Genomic DNA, 13,745 nt, shown 5'->3' on the forward strand with positions numbered 1-13,745 from the left:
GATTTAGTCTTCCTACAGGAATACATGGCAAGAACAAACGCCGATTGTAGATAAAGCCATAGAGAAATGGATAGGAACCGGATCTGGAGCACCAGCTAAGTTTCTAACTGATAATGAAGAGGAATTTGCTAATGACAAGTTTAGAGACATGTGAAAACACAAACATTGTGGCCATGAAGCTAAAGTCTTTTCAACAATGGACTCTGAAATGAATCATGCGCTACATAAAATCTTTGCAAATCAACCAAACTAATTTGATAATTGCACTGGCATGGGCAGTTTATGCAAAGAATTCGCTTCAGATGGTTGGAAGGTATAGTCCTCATCAATTGTTCTATGGGAGGAATCTCAAATTACCTTCTGTTCTGGGTGACAGCCCCTGCCCTAAAAGGGAACTAATATTAGTTCCAACTTTTCTGCACACCAAGGATGAGGTCATGGAAAAAAAATGCAGAGAGCTCTAAGGCATCTTAAGTCCAACTAAGATAGATTTTAGTCAATTACAAATGAGAGGGCAACAAGGAATGGGAAGGTCCTGGTAAATTAATAGGGCATGATGCTAATACAGTGGTTACCAACCTGGTAATCAAACTATTAATTCAATGCAATTTCACTTTATCGTCCATATAGAAATTCATTTTGGGTACATTGTTTAACAAATGAACAATTACATATAAGTGAATAATAACAATAAAAAGAAAGAAAATTACCCCAGAGGTCTAACTTTAACTAAGGTATCTATTAAAAACTATTCCAATGTATTAAAATAATCAGTGAGTCCCACCATGACAGCAAATCCTCATCCATACATCAAACTCCTGTTAAACGTTCCTATCAAGAAAGGCACAAATGAGTTCAGGAACCGATTTGTCCTGCGTCAGAAAGATTGTAGCCTTTTCCCTGAACACATCCAGCAGTAATACGGAGACAAGGGGTGATTCTCATTGCTCATAACACTCTTTGCTTTTGTCAAAATTCTTTGAGAGCAGATTTTGTCAAGAAAGATCTGCTCATCAAATAACCTTCCTGCCTGGTTCAATAATCTCTGTACCCTTAAAGAGTCTGCTTTCCCAAGGCAACAGTCCCAGGAGAGGCATCCATAAAGGACAGCACTCTAAACTACGGCTGTACAAAAGAGTTTCATGATTCTGGGGTGCACTCGAAAGGATTTTAATTTTCTGATGTAGTATCCCTTGGCCACCACATCTGTTCACTGTTCCCAACCCACCCCCTACATTCAACTTAAAATCTACTTTAAAAGTAACGACAAATATCTAGGTATTAATGTCCACATCATGAATCTTCACAGGAGCAATATCATTAATTGGCTTTTTCCTAAAGTCTATAACTAGTTTTTTCACCTTGTTTTCGATCACTTTTAAGAGAATTGTTATTGTACCATTTTATGAACTTCTCAGAGTTCTTGTAGTTTCATTTGTTATTCCTTTTGAGACCCACAAGTAATCAGCATACTTCAGGACCATTATGATCATTGTACTCTGATCGACAATCATTCTTGTAACGGATGAAAAGCAAAGGTGTAAGTACACAGCCCTGAGATCATCCAGTATTCGTTAACATAAGTTCTGCGTAAATCCCGGAAACTAATACCCATTGGGTCCTGGTTCATTCCTCATGGTTAACTGGGATCGATTACAAACTCCCAGAATCATAGCAGCTGTTTTGAAAAGGATCCAGTGAATAGAGGGATGCAACTATAGTGGGATTTGCAGGAAAAGTTACTGGCAAGTTTATATATTTGTTAAATGCTTAAAATGATGGCCAAGAAGTGAGGTCCATGGACTGGCAGAATGGGACAAAAGAATAGAATGTAAGAAAGCGCAGTGCGAGTTCTAATAGTGGGTCTAAGCGTGATAAGTGTTAGAAAATGATCACATACTCGAGCAAGATCTCCGATCACACACAAGGATCTTACAGTAGTTGTCCTGAAAGACTTTGAAATGCCAGTAGAGTTGTAACTTTAATAGATTACGCAATGAAAGGAGGGCTATAGAACAGTCTCAAGATAGGACTAGAAGCAGAAGGCCTCATGACCGTGAAATTCAGGTGGCTGCTAATAAACTAGAGGGTAAACTAATAAGAAGCAAAAGAAAAGTGAATTAGATAGGAGGAAGGAATTGGGAGTTATTCTGAAGTATACCAAATAGGGGACAGCTAGCCTTCTAGCATTGGTAGATTTGTACAGAAAATGTCCTTACAGATGGGACTTAAAGCAGGGCTAGTTGCTTGGGGTTTTGAAGAGCGAATGGGAAATATGCATGTTAGAGACGACTCTCCCACAGTGGAAAAAGTAAAAAAAGACTGTTAAAAGTGCTTTAGCTGAAGAAACACTAGTTCTTGTGAAAGCAGTGGATATGGGATTCAATTTGTCAAATACTTTGGGGGAAATTCTACACAAGGGGTGTACTGAAAACAGTTTACCTATTGAATGTTACAATGATAATTGCTCCTGGTGGATAACATACACTCTACAAAAAATTAAGTGGAAAAAATTGACATGCTAACATGAAACAAATGTGAGCGAGGGAGGAAATCTCCAAGATTAAGTGGGTTGGTGCAAAGTCATCAATTATCTGATTGTTTCACAAAAAGTGCTTGCACCAAGAAGTTATTGGGGGTCCTATAAGAGGAGTGTCTTATAATGTAATACTTTCTATATATACAATGTGGAAAATCATTTTTTTCGCTTAGTTTTGAAATACTGTTGTGAGCATTAAACGTTAACTTTTATTTAAATAAAAGGGAATCTGTTAATTGTACAACAGCAAGGATAAACAGGTAGAGGGCATTCATTATTTGAGCACACATAAAGAGACATTTATTGACACTGGGGTGATAAATAGGATTAGAAGCTATACACTTGTAATGTTTCACTTTCTGTATGAGTCTAACGTGAGTAAAGACCGACTTCCGGTCTCCTCTTTCACCTACTGGCTGTTAAGAAGTTTAACATGAGAAAGACATATCCTGATCAGAAACAGGGAGCAGACAATATAAAATAGTACAAAACTGAAGTCTGAGGCCCAGTCATGGAATGAAGTTTGTTTGCAGAAAGTGCTGAAACAGCTTGGATTATCAATGAACCAGTGAATTACCAATGAGTCATATCCAGAGTAAGCATATCACCCAGCTCAAATGTGATAGTTCACAATTATTAGAAAATTTTATTTTGCAAGAGAGACAATGTCTTCCTGTTTCTGTAGTATGGTGACTGTACTTTTTCTCCTTGCCTTCACATTCAACCTTGTAAATGTGGTAAAAACAAAAAACTGTGGATGCTGGAAATTCAAAACAAAAACAAAAAGACAGAGCCCTCAACCGTGTCCGGCCCATCTCCCGCGCATCCGCCCTCACGCCTTCTCCTCCCTCCCAGAAACATGATAGGGTCCCCCTTGTCCTCATTTATCACCCCACCTGCCTCCACATTCAAAGGATCATCCTCCGCCATTTCCACCAACTCCAGCATGATGCCACCACCAAACACATCTTCCCTTCACCCCACCTGGCGGCATTCCGTAGGGATCGTTCCCTCCGGGACACCCTGGTCCACTCCTCGATCACCCCCTACTCCTCAACCCCCACCTATGGCACCTCCCCATGCCCACGCAGAAGATGCAACACTTGCCCCTTCACTTCCTCTCTCCTCACCGTCCAAGGGCCCAAACACTCCTTTCAAGTGAAGCAGCATTTCACTTGCACTTCCCCCAACTTAGTCTACTGCATTTGTTGCTCCCAATGCGGTCTCCTCTACATTGGAGAGGCCAAACGTAAACTGGGCGACCGCTTTGCAGAACACCTGCGGTCTGTCCGCAAGAAAGACCCAAACCTCCCTGTCGCTTGCCATTTTAACACTCCACCCTGCTCTCTTGCCCACATGTCTGTCCTTGGCTTGCTGCATTGTTCCAGTGAAGCCCAACGCAAACTGGAGGAACAGCACCTCATCTTCCGACTAGGCACTTTACAGCCTTCCGGACTGAATATTGAATTCAAAAACTTTAGATCTTGAACTCCCTCCTCCATCCCCACCCCCTTTCCGTTTCTTCCCCCTTCCTTTTGTTTTTTCCAATAATTTATATAGAGTTTTCTTTTCCCATCTATTTCCATTATTTTTAAATCTATACCTTTTATGCCCTGTTAGTCTTTCCACCCCACCCCCACTAGAGCTGTACCTTGAATGTCCTGCCATCCATTCTTAATTAGCACATTCGTTTAGATAATATCACCATCTTCAACACCTCTTTGTTCTTTTGTCTGTGACATCTTTTGATTACCTGCTCCTATCACTGCTTGCTTGTCCCTACAACCACACCCCCCGCCCCCACCACCCACCTCAAACCAGCTTATATTTCACCCCTCTCCTAATATTACTCAGTTCTGTTGAAGGGTCATGAGGACTCGAAACGTCAACTCTTTTCTTCTCCGCCGATGCTGCCAGACCTGCTGAGTTTTTCCTTGTAAATGTGGCACCAGTGGCAGGTACAAATTTAAACATTCACTAGCCAACATAAAATCACATTGAATACAATGAGGATATCTTAAGTTTAACAGTATTTTGCTGCAATTAAATCAAGGTTTCATCCATAATTACTTTCTGGAATTGAAAACAATAGATTAGGAATGAAAAGGTCCCCTGGTTCCTTTGATCTAGCTCTTCCAGAATACAGCATCAATACAGCATCTTAATGGCCCAGAATTTGCTGGAGCAGGGCATCTTGCAGTGTTCCCAGTTTATTTGATATTTCTTCCCTCATCCTGCAGCTCAAAAAAGCTTTGTGTGTTGCAAATTATTTGACATGTGAGCTGCTAATGGCACAGCAAGAACATCGTCATATCGGAGATCTAGGTGAATGTTGAGACCAACAGTATATCTCCTTATCGAGGACAGAAAAAGAGAGGAATAGCAAAGAGATGAATAGCAAAAGAAAAAAGGTGAATTAAGAATCAAGTTAGATATGGGAAGAGAGGGAAAGAAAGATAGGATTAAGAGCATGAAAGGAAAAAGATTTATTTATTTTTTAAAAACATAACCTCTACAAATCAGAGTAAATTGCTCCAACTGTTCCATTTTTGTGCCAGAGAAGTTGACGCAGCTCATCACAATTTTCTGCATGTGGAAATTCTAATGTTCATATACTAGCCAAATGAGACACTATTATATTTGTAAATTTGTCTTCTAGGAATATCCCTGTTTAGATCCCAAACCTCAAGTTTCTGGCATGGTCACAACTGCAGGTAAATATCTGAAAAATGGGAGGTCTTGTGGTGCAGTGGGTAGCATTCCTGCCTCTGAGCCAAAAGCTACAGGTTCAAGTTCCACTCCAGGGCTTGATAGCCAAGGAAGGTGGGTTCACACTTGATACTCAACCTGTAAATTCTTCCAACCTCCAATGGCAGGTAGTAAGAGGAGAGATTCCTGTTCTGCCAGTGATGGAAAGAACATTGGAGCCTTTACCATCACTATTCATAGCTCTGGGCTGCAACATGTACATGAATTGCATGTTGCCAACAGCAACTTGAACTCCCTTGGGGGGCCGGTTGGCTCAGTGGCTAGACAAGCCCGTGTGGGTCAGATTGGTGCTAACAGCATGGGATTTGATCCCTGTTTTGGCTTGGGTGGATTCAGGACCTTCCTCCTTGCCCTACCCATGGAGGCGGTCACGGTATTCCGGCAGAGAACTCAGAAGAAAATCTGGAAAATCCCACTAAATGAACAGCATAGATGACATACTCTCCAATGTTGTTGACTCACCAACTCGCAAGCCAAATTAACGTTCTACTGCATGTGATCTTTTATGGCCTGTTGTGGCCTGCTGTTTAGCACTAAAAGCCTCACAGGAACAGTTATTTCCAACTCTTTGATAGAGAGAAAATGTTTTATATGGTAAACATTTAACTTAAGCAAGGTTGGATCATTTCTGCTCCTTTCACAAAATCTCAGAATTTTAACGGCACAGAAGGAGGCCATTTTGCCCATCGTGTCTGCACCGACTCTCCAAATGAGCATTATGACTGAGTGCCATTGCCCTGCCTTTTCCCTGTATCCTTGCACATTATTTGAATAGAAACAATCATCGAATGCCCTAGAATGCCTCGACTGAACCTGCCTCCAAACTTCCAGGCAGTGCATTCCAGACCCAAACCACTCATGTGAAAAAGTTTTTCCTCACGTCATATTTGCTTCTTTTGCAAATCACTTTAAATCTGTGCCCTCTTGTTCTTGATCCTTTTATGACCAGGAACAGCTTCTCCCTATCTACTCTGTCCGGCCCTCTCATGATTTTGAATATCTCTATCAAATCTCCTCTTAGTCTTCTTCCCTCCAAGGAGAAGAGTCCCAACCTCTCCAATCTGTTTCAAGGACAGTTATGAAGATAAAGTGCTCTGAACCAACATAAAATCTCAAAGATTAAGGCTCATAACAGGTGAAAATCTCCCAGTAAGGATGGATAAGTAGGGTTCTCCGTTCATCATGGAATTCAAAAGGACAATCCTGAGTTAAACAATGATTTATCTTTTTTGTAAGCCCCCTGAGGTGCACATATCACTAATGAATGTGAGTCGGAAGCCTGCTTTGATATTTGTGCCTGTTAAAGCTTCCATTATGGTAATTTGGCACCTGAGGCATCCCTGTAATGCAAGTCAACCAATACTCATGCTATCAGCAGCAACCAATCTCTATTCATGTAAGATAAAAGCAAAAATCTGCGGATGCTGGAAATCCAAAACAAAAATACCTGGAAAAACTCAGCAGGTCTGACAGCATCTGCAGTGAGGGACACAGTTAACATTTCGAGTCCATATGACTCTTCAACAGAACTAAGTGAAAATAGAAAAGAGGTGAAATGTAAGCTGGTTTAAGGGGGGGGGGGGTGGAACAGGTAGAGCTGGATAGAGGGTCAATGATAGGTGGAGATAAGCAAAAGATGTCATAGACCAAAGGACAAAGAGGTGTTGAAGCTGGTGATATTATCTAAGGAATGTGCTAATAAAGGTACAGATAGCCCTAGTGGGGGTGGGGTGGGGGGAAGGGATCAAAATAGGCTAAAAGGTAGAGATAAAACAATGGATGGAAATACATTTTAAAATAATGGAAATAGGTGGGAAAAGAAAAATCTATATAAATATTTAGAAAAAAGGGGGATCAGAAAGGGGGTGGGAATGGAGGGGAGAGTTCATGATCTAAAATTGTTGAACTCAATATTCAGTCCAGAAGGCTGTAAAGTGCCTAGTCGGAAGATGAGGTGCTGTTCCTCCAGTTTGCGTTGAGCTTCACTAGAACAATGCAGCAGGCCAAGGACGGACATGTGGGCATGAGAGCAGGGTGGAATGTTGAAATGGCAAGCCACAGGGTCATGCTTGCGGACAGACCGAAGGTGTTCCGCAAAGCGGTCACCCAGTCTGCGTTTGGTCTCTCCAATGTAGAGGAAACCGCGTTGGGAGCAACGAATGCAGTAGACTAAATTGAGGGAAGTGCAAGTGAAATGCTGCTTGAGTTGAAAGGAGTGTTTGGGCCCTTGGACGGTGAGGAGAGGGGAAGTAAAGGGACAGGTGTTGCACCTTCTGCGGTTGCATGGGAAGGTGCCGTGAGAGGGGGGTTGAGGTGTAGGGGGTGATGGAGGAGTGGACCAGGGTGTCGCGGAGGAAACGATCCCTGCGGAATGCCGCCGGGGGGGAGGGGAGAAGGGAAAATGTCTTTGGTGGTGGCATCATGCTGGAGTTGGTGGAAATGGCGGAGGATGCTCCTTTGAATGCGGAGGCTGGTGGGGTGATAAGTGAGGACAAGGGGGACCCTGTCATGTTTCTGGGAGGGAGAGGAAGGTATGAGGGCGGATGCGCGGGAGATGGGCCGGACACGGTTGAGGGCCCTGTCAACCACCGTGGGTGGAAAACCTTGGTTAAGGAAGAAGGAAGACATGTCAGGGGAACTGTTTTTGAAAGTGGCATCATCAGAATAGATGCGACGGAGGCGAAGAAACTGAGAGAATGGGATGGAGTCCTTACAGGAAGGGGGCTGTGAGGAGCTGTAGTCGAGGTAGCTGTGGGAGTCGGTAGGCTTGTAATGAATATTGGTGGACAGTCTATCACCAGAAATTGAGACAGAGAGGTCAAGGAAGGGAAAGAAAGTGTCAGAGATGGACCATGTGAAAATGATAGAGGGGTGAAAATTGGAAGCAAAATTAATAAATTTTTCCAGGTCCAGACGAGAGCATGAAGCAGCACCGAAGCAGTCATTGATGTACCGGAGAAAGAGCTGTGGAAGGGGGCCGGAGTAGGACTGGAACAAGGAATGTTCCACATACCCCATAAAGAGACAGGCATAACTCAGGCCCATGCGGGTACCCACACCACACCTTTTATTTGGAGGAACTGAGAGGAGTTTAAGGAGAAATTGTTCAGTGTGAGAACAAGTTCAGCCAGACGGAGGAGAGTAGTGGTGAATGGGGATTGTTTGGGCCTCTGTGCGAGGAAGAAACGGAGAGCGATCAGACCATCCCGGTGGGGGATGGAGGTGTAGAGGGATTGGGCGTCCATGGTGAAGAGGAGGCGGTTGGGGCCAGGGAACTGGAAATCGTTGATATGATGTAGGGTGTCAGAGGAATCACGGATGTAGGTGGGAAGGGACTGGACAAGGGGAGAGAGAAGGGAGTCAAGATAGCAAGAAATGAGTTCCGTGAGGCAGGAAGAGGCTGACACAATCGGTCTGCTGGGACAATCCTGTTTGTGGATTTTGGGTAGGAGGTAGAAGCAGGCCATCCGAGGTTGGGAGACTATGAGGTTGGAAGCTGTGGAAGGAAGATCTCCAGAGGAGATGAGGTCAGTAACAGTCCTGGAAACAATGGCTTGATGTTCAGTGGTGGGGTCATGGCCCAGGGGGAGGTAGGAGGTAGAGGTCAGTGCACCAGACAACAACAGCACCACCCTTGTCAGCAGGTTTGATGACAATATCAGGTTTGGACCTGAGAGAATGGAGTGCAGCAAGTTCAGAGACAGACAGGTTAGAGTGGGTGAGAGGAGCAGAGAAATTGAGACGACTGATGTCACGCCAACAGTTCTCAATGAAAAGATCAAGAGAAGGTAAGAATCCAGAGGGAGAGGTCCAGGTGGAGGAAGATTATTGGAGGTGGATAAAATGATCTGTTGAACGGGGAGAGGACTCCTGCCCAAAGAAGTGAGCATGGAGACGAAGGCGGCGGAAGAAGAGTTCAGCATTGTGCTGAGCCCGAAATTCATTGAGATGAGGGCGCAAGGGTATGAAACTATTCATGTTTGGCTTTGCACCAATAGGAGAAGTAGTGGGATAGTGGTATTATCACTGGACTGGTGTTCCAGAGACCCAGGCTTGGATCCCACCACGGCTGATGGTGAAATATGAATTCATTAAAAATCTGGAATTACCACAAAACCATTGCTGGTTGTCGTAAAAACACCTGGTTTGCTAATGCCGTTTAGGAAAAGAAATCTGTCATCCTTACCTGGTCTGGTCTACATGTGACACCAGAGCCACAGCAATGTGGTTGACTCTTAAATGCCCTCTGAAAAAGGGCAATTAAGGATGAGCAATAAATGCTGGCCTAGTCACAACAGCCACATCCCATGACTGAATTAAAAAAATGCAAGACCTCAAGTCCACCAGCACCACTCAGGTTTGCCACCTGCATATGAACTTTCAAACACATTGGGATGAATACAGGCCAGCAACATGCTTCATTGCTGTCATGAACAGACCTTAACCTGACAACCGAAAATCTCACTGTCAGATCTGAATCAGTTCAGTGTGCATAAGTGCTTTAAAACGTCATTCCTACTGCTGTTGAATTATTCTGAAGTATAACCAGGGTGAGTCCCCAAGTTTTCCAATGCATCATCACTGCAAACAACCTTGATATTCATTAGCAAGAGCATTGGCATAATTTCTGAGCTTAAAGTTAGCATAACTGAAATGAAAACTCCCTCTCAAATTTCACCTTCTTCTTTGTAGGGAAGTCCCTGGAATTATGACAAGGGCATGATTTTGATAAATATATAGCAATGTGAGCACCTCAATCCTGCCACTTCCCTGCTAAGTACACCAATGCATTTTATTTTACAACAGTTAAAAGGACAAGTCAAACGTTCAACAACCTTCAGCAAAAACTTGATTTAACTTATCGTAATTCTCCAAATATTGTTAATTCAAAACTTCCATTATATTTAATTCCATGTTTAATGTCCAATGTAAATAACTTGCTTCGCAAAGTACTCATTCCATACATTACAACAACCACATCAACATTTATTGTATATACCAAATGTTACTTACTACGAAATGGTTGCTCACAAACATCATGGCCATCACCACTTTGTTTCCATGCATCAGTTGCATCAATGCTCACTGTTGGAGAATCATTTTTGACAGTCAGTTTATAGGAGGATGAGCCATATAGTGTACTATCTTTGCAGCGCCACCACAAGGTTGTAACTTCTGTATCACACTCAAACATTTTTAATGGTTGTTCCTTGTTGTAAGAATCAAGGCCAAGACATTTTTTAGTGCCAATATTGAACAGCCGATGCTCAGACACCCACTTCCATTGCTGAAGCTGTTCTAGCTGATTGCAATGTTCCATTGTCATTCTAGGGGAATGTACTCCAAGGCATTTTGTTGTATTTTGATGCTGAATGGCAAAGATGCCATTACCTAAGGGATAAGATAAAGAACAAAAGACATGAGAAATTCAAAGTAATTTAAGCACTTCTTTATTTCAAAGGGTGAAGCTCACCTTATACACGAGGAACAAATATACAAATAAATAATACAAAAGTCTAACTAACCAAGTCACAGGCTTTCAAACTGGCATCCATAAGACCAGATTTTAAATATATGTTTTTCAATGACAGTAGTGTACCCTTTGGGTGATTGATACAGTCTTTCATGAGTTAAGATTGATGGATTGTACACTAAAAAAAAATAGCATCACGGGAATGGAGGAATGAACCAAGCATTCCATTGTTGACCATTGTGCACTGGGTTATGCAACAGGATGATTGATATCTGGTCATGAAATTCATTTAGAATTCCACCCCCAACCCCAGAATTATTATCAATAATTAGAAGCATGACACACTATTTTACTTCCCTTTATGCTAGATGACAGACTTTGCTCTTAAAAATCCCCTTTAGTGATTCTGAAACACTAATTTCAATACCAAAGTTTCACGGGTGAGTCATGGTTGCAGTAACACTAATTGTGTGAAAGAAAAATCACAGCGTACAAAGTACAGCCAAGCAGTATGAACAATCTGCATTTAGTGATTTCCCATCAGCATGCAGTTTGAAAAATAGTTTCAAATTATCTGAATCAGTAAATTTCATACGGTGAAGTGTTATACAATATTTAACGCAGAAAGATTTATAAAAGCTATTGCTCTGCCAAAAGGAAAATTCAACGAAAAGTAATTTCATTGGCAGGTGAAGAATAAAGCAGCAACCAGTGTTCAGAAACTTAAAGCAGATTGAAGAATTGGATTATTAATACAGAACCCACGTACATATAATTTGTACACGTACCAATAATTTGATGAAAAATTAAAATTAAATGACAATCATTTTTCCTAACACTTCACAAAGCAAATTCACAGCAGTCTGTGCCATATGCACCAAGACCTGGGCAAATTCAGGCTTGGGCAGACAACTGGTAAGTAAAGTTGTGCCACTCAAGTCCCAGACCATCTCCAACAAGAGAGAATTTAACCATCTCCCTTTGGCATTCAATGGCATTACCATCACTGAATCCCCAACTATCAACATCCTGGGGTTGCCATTGACCAGAAACTGAACTGGACTAGCCATATAAATACTGTGGCTACAAAAGCAGGTCAGAAGCTGGGAATTCTGATAGTTACTCACCTCCTGACTCCCCAAAGCCTATCCCCACCATCTACAGGGCACAAGTCAGGAGTGTGATGGAATATTCCCCACTTGCCTGGATGAGTGCAATGCCAACAACAACACTCAAAAAAGCTCAACACTACTCAGGGCAAAACAGCCCACTTGATTGGCACCCCATTCACCACCTTCGACATTCACTCCCTCCATCACCAATGCACAGTACACACTGCTGCAACTATCTACAAGATCCACTGCAGCAATTCAGCAAGGATCCTTCCAAACCTACGACCTCTGCCACCTAGATAGACAAGGGCGGCAGATGCATGGGGAACATCAACACTTTCAAGTTCCTCTCCAAGTCACACACGATCCTGACTTGGAATTACATTGCCATTCCTTCACTGTTGCTGGGTCAAAATCCTGGAACTCCCTTCTTACAGCACAGTGAGTGACACAGCAGTTCAAGGCATTCACTCCCCATTACCTTCTCAAGGGCAATAAGGGATGGGCAATAAATGCTAGCCTAGCCAGTGGCACCAACATACGAAAAAAAAAGCAAAAAAAAACGTGGATCTCATTCAATCAAGACAGTAAAATGGCAACCCTGATGAAATCAAAAACATTGACAATGATTTAAGTGGAAACAGTTAATCCATTTTTCCCCTGAACAGACACCATCCTATTTGATTTTATAATTTAAATGGACGTTTTTGGAATGCTGTACTTTCAAATAGCAGCTTGACTCATCCACAGAACACCTGTAACTCGAATGCGTCAGCTATCATTGGGCAGATTCTCAGTGGGAATGCCACATGGAATGCTAAATGCTAAGGTTTCGTAAGAGATAGTATGACATTGTCCAGTTCCCAAAATATTTTGCATAATCCCGTGAATATTTATGACAAGCCATTATAAGGAGGCTTGGAGTTTCGACCCACTCAGCTACATGTGCAAATGGGGTGAGCACCCCGAAAGCGAAGTGGAGGGGGCAAATAAGATGTTCAAAATTGAACTCCAGTGCTGTTCTATTCTTAACGGACTTTAAAGTAAATATACATGGAGGCCTTTGCAGAAACCCAGCCTTTAGCTAGAACACGTTTACCAGAAATTGCCAGTACAACCCGACCAGAAAACAAGTAAGCAAAGAGGTGACTTCCTTCTTCACCAGTGATAGTTGGAATTGAGCCAGCGACAATCCAGTCTTACTCGAGAAACAATTGTTTTCTTTCATTAAAGCCGGGAAGAAAATCACATTTCATTCATATATAATCGGCAATTCGTGAAAAAACGCCAATTAAAATATTGACAGAAGAAATATTCAAAATCGACATAGTTATTAAAAATACGACACAACATATACATTGACCAGACATATATGTAGGTACTGTTCTAAACTTAACCGCACCTGTACTCTGAGAAGCTGTTATTGCCCAACGCTCAACAAAGATCTCGAATATCAGAATAAAATAAAGACGAATCTGTCTGCCGCACCACCTCTTCATGCCTGCGCAATTTCTAGGCTGTTTCTGGTGCTCACACTGCGATGCCGGCGGAATATGAAATTAACCGAGCCCCGTCCTCACCCCGCTGCTGCTCCACACAAGCAACACTGGACTCGATTGGCGGAGGCAGGAGAGCCTTCAATTAGCACTTCCTTATTGGTTGCTCAAGATATGTCACGTTCCCCCTAATATCTCAAAAGTGAACTGAAACAAAAGTGAAAGCTATTACAATCCAGTTTATCTGTAAATCTAACTAATCCGTCTGAACAAATAAATTGACTGCATCAGCAATTAAATGCGACAACTGACCTTGGGACGACTAATTTCTTCAGGGGTTTTGTATGTTTGAATGG

The 13,745-nt window shown here is 42.3% G+C and overlaps 1 protein-coding gene across 1 annotated transcript in view; it reads right to left on the reverse strand.

Moving 5' to 3' along the window:
- ly75 (lymphocyte antigen 75) overlaps positions 1-13,476 on the reverse strand; it is a 158,037-nt gene extending 144,561 nt beyond the window's left edge. The window contains exons 1-2 of the mRNA XM_078552240.1: positions 13,296-13,476; positions 10,322-10,699 (exon numbers count right to left, since the gene is read on the reverse strand). Of these exons, the coding sequence (XP_078408366.1) occupies positions 10,322-10,699; positions 13,296-13,392 (475 nt within the window). The 5' untranslated portion in view covers positions 13,393-13,476. The remainder of the gene's footprint in view (positions 1-10,321; positions 10,700-13,295) is intronic.
- Positions 13,477-13,745: the final 269 nt, after the last annotated feature.

Source organism: Cetorhinus maximus, chromosome 11 (assembly GCF_964194155.1).
Source record: "Cetorhinus maximus chromosome 11, sCetMax3.hap1.1, whole genome shotgun sequence".
NCBI lineage: Eukaryota > Metazoa > Chordata > Chondrichthyes > Lamniformes > Cetorhinidae > Cetorhinus > Cetorhinus maximus.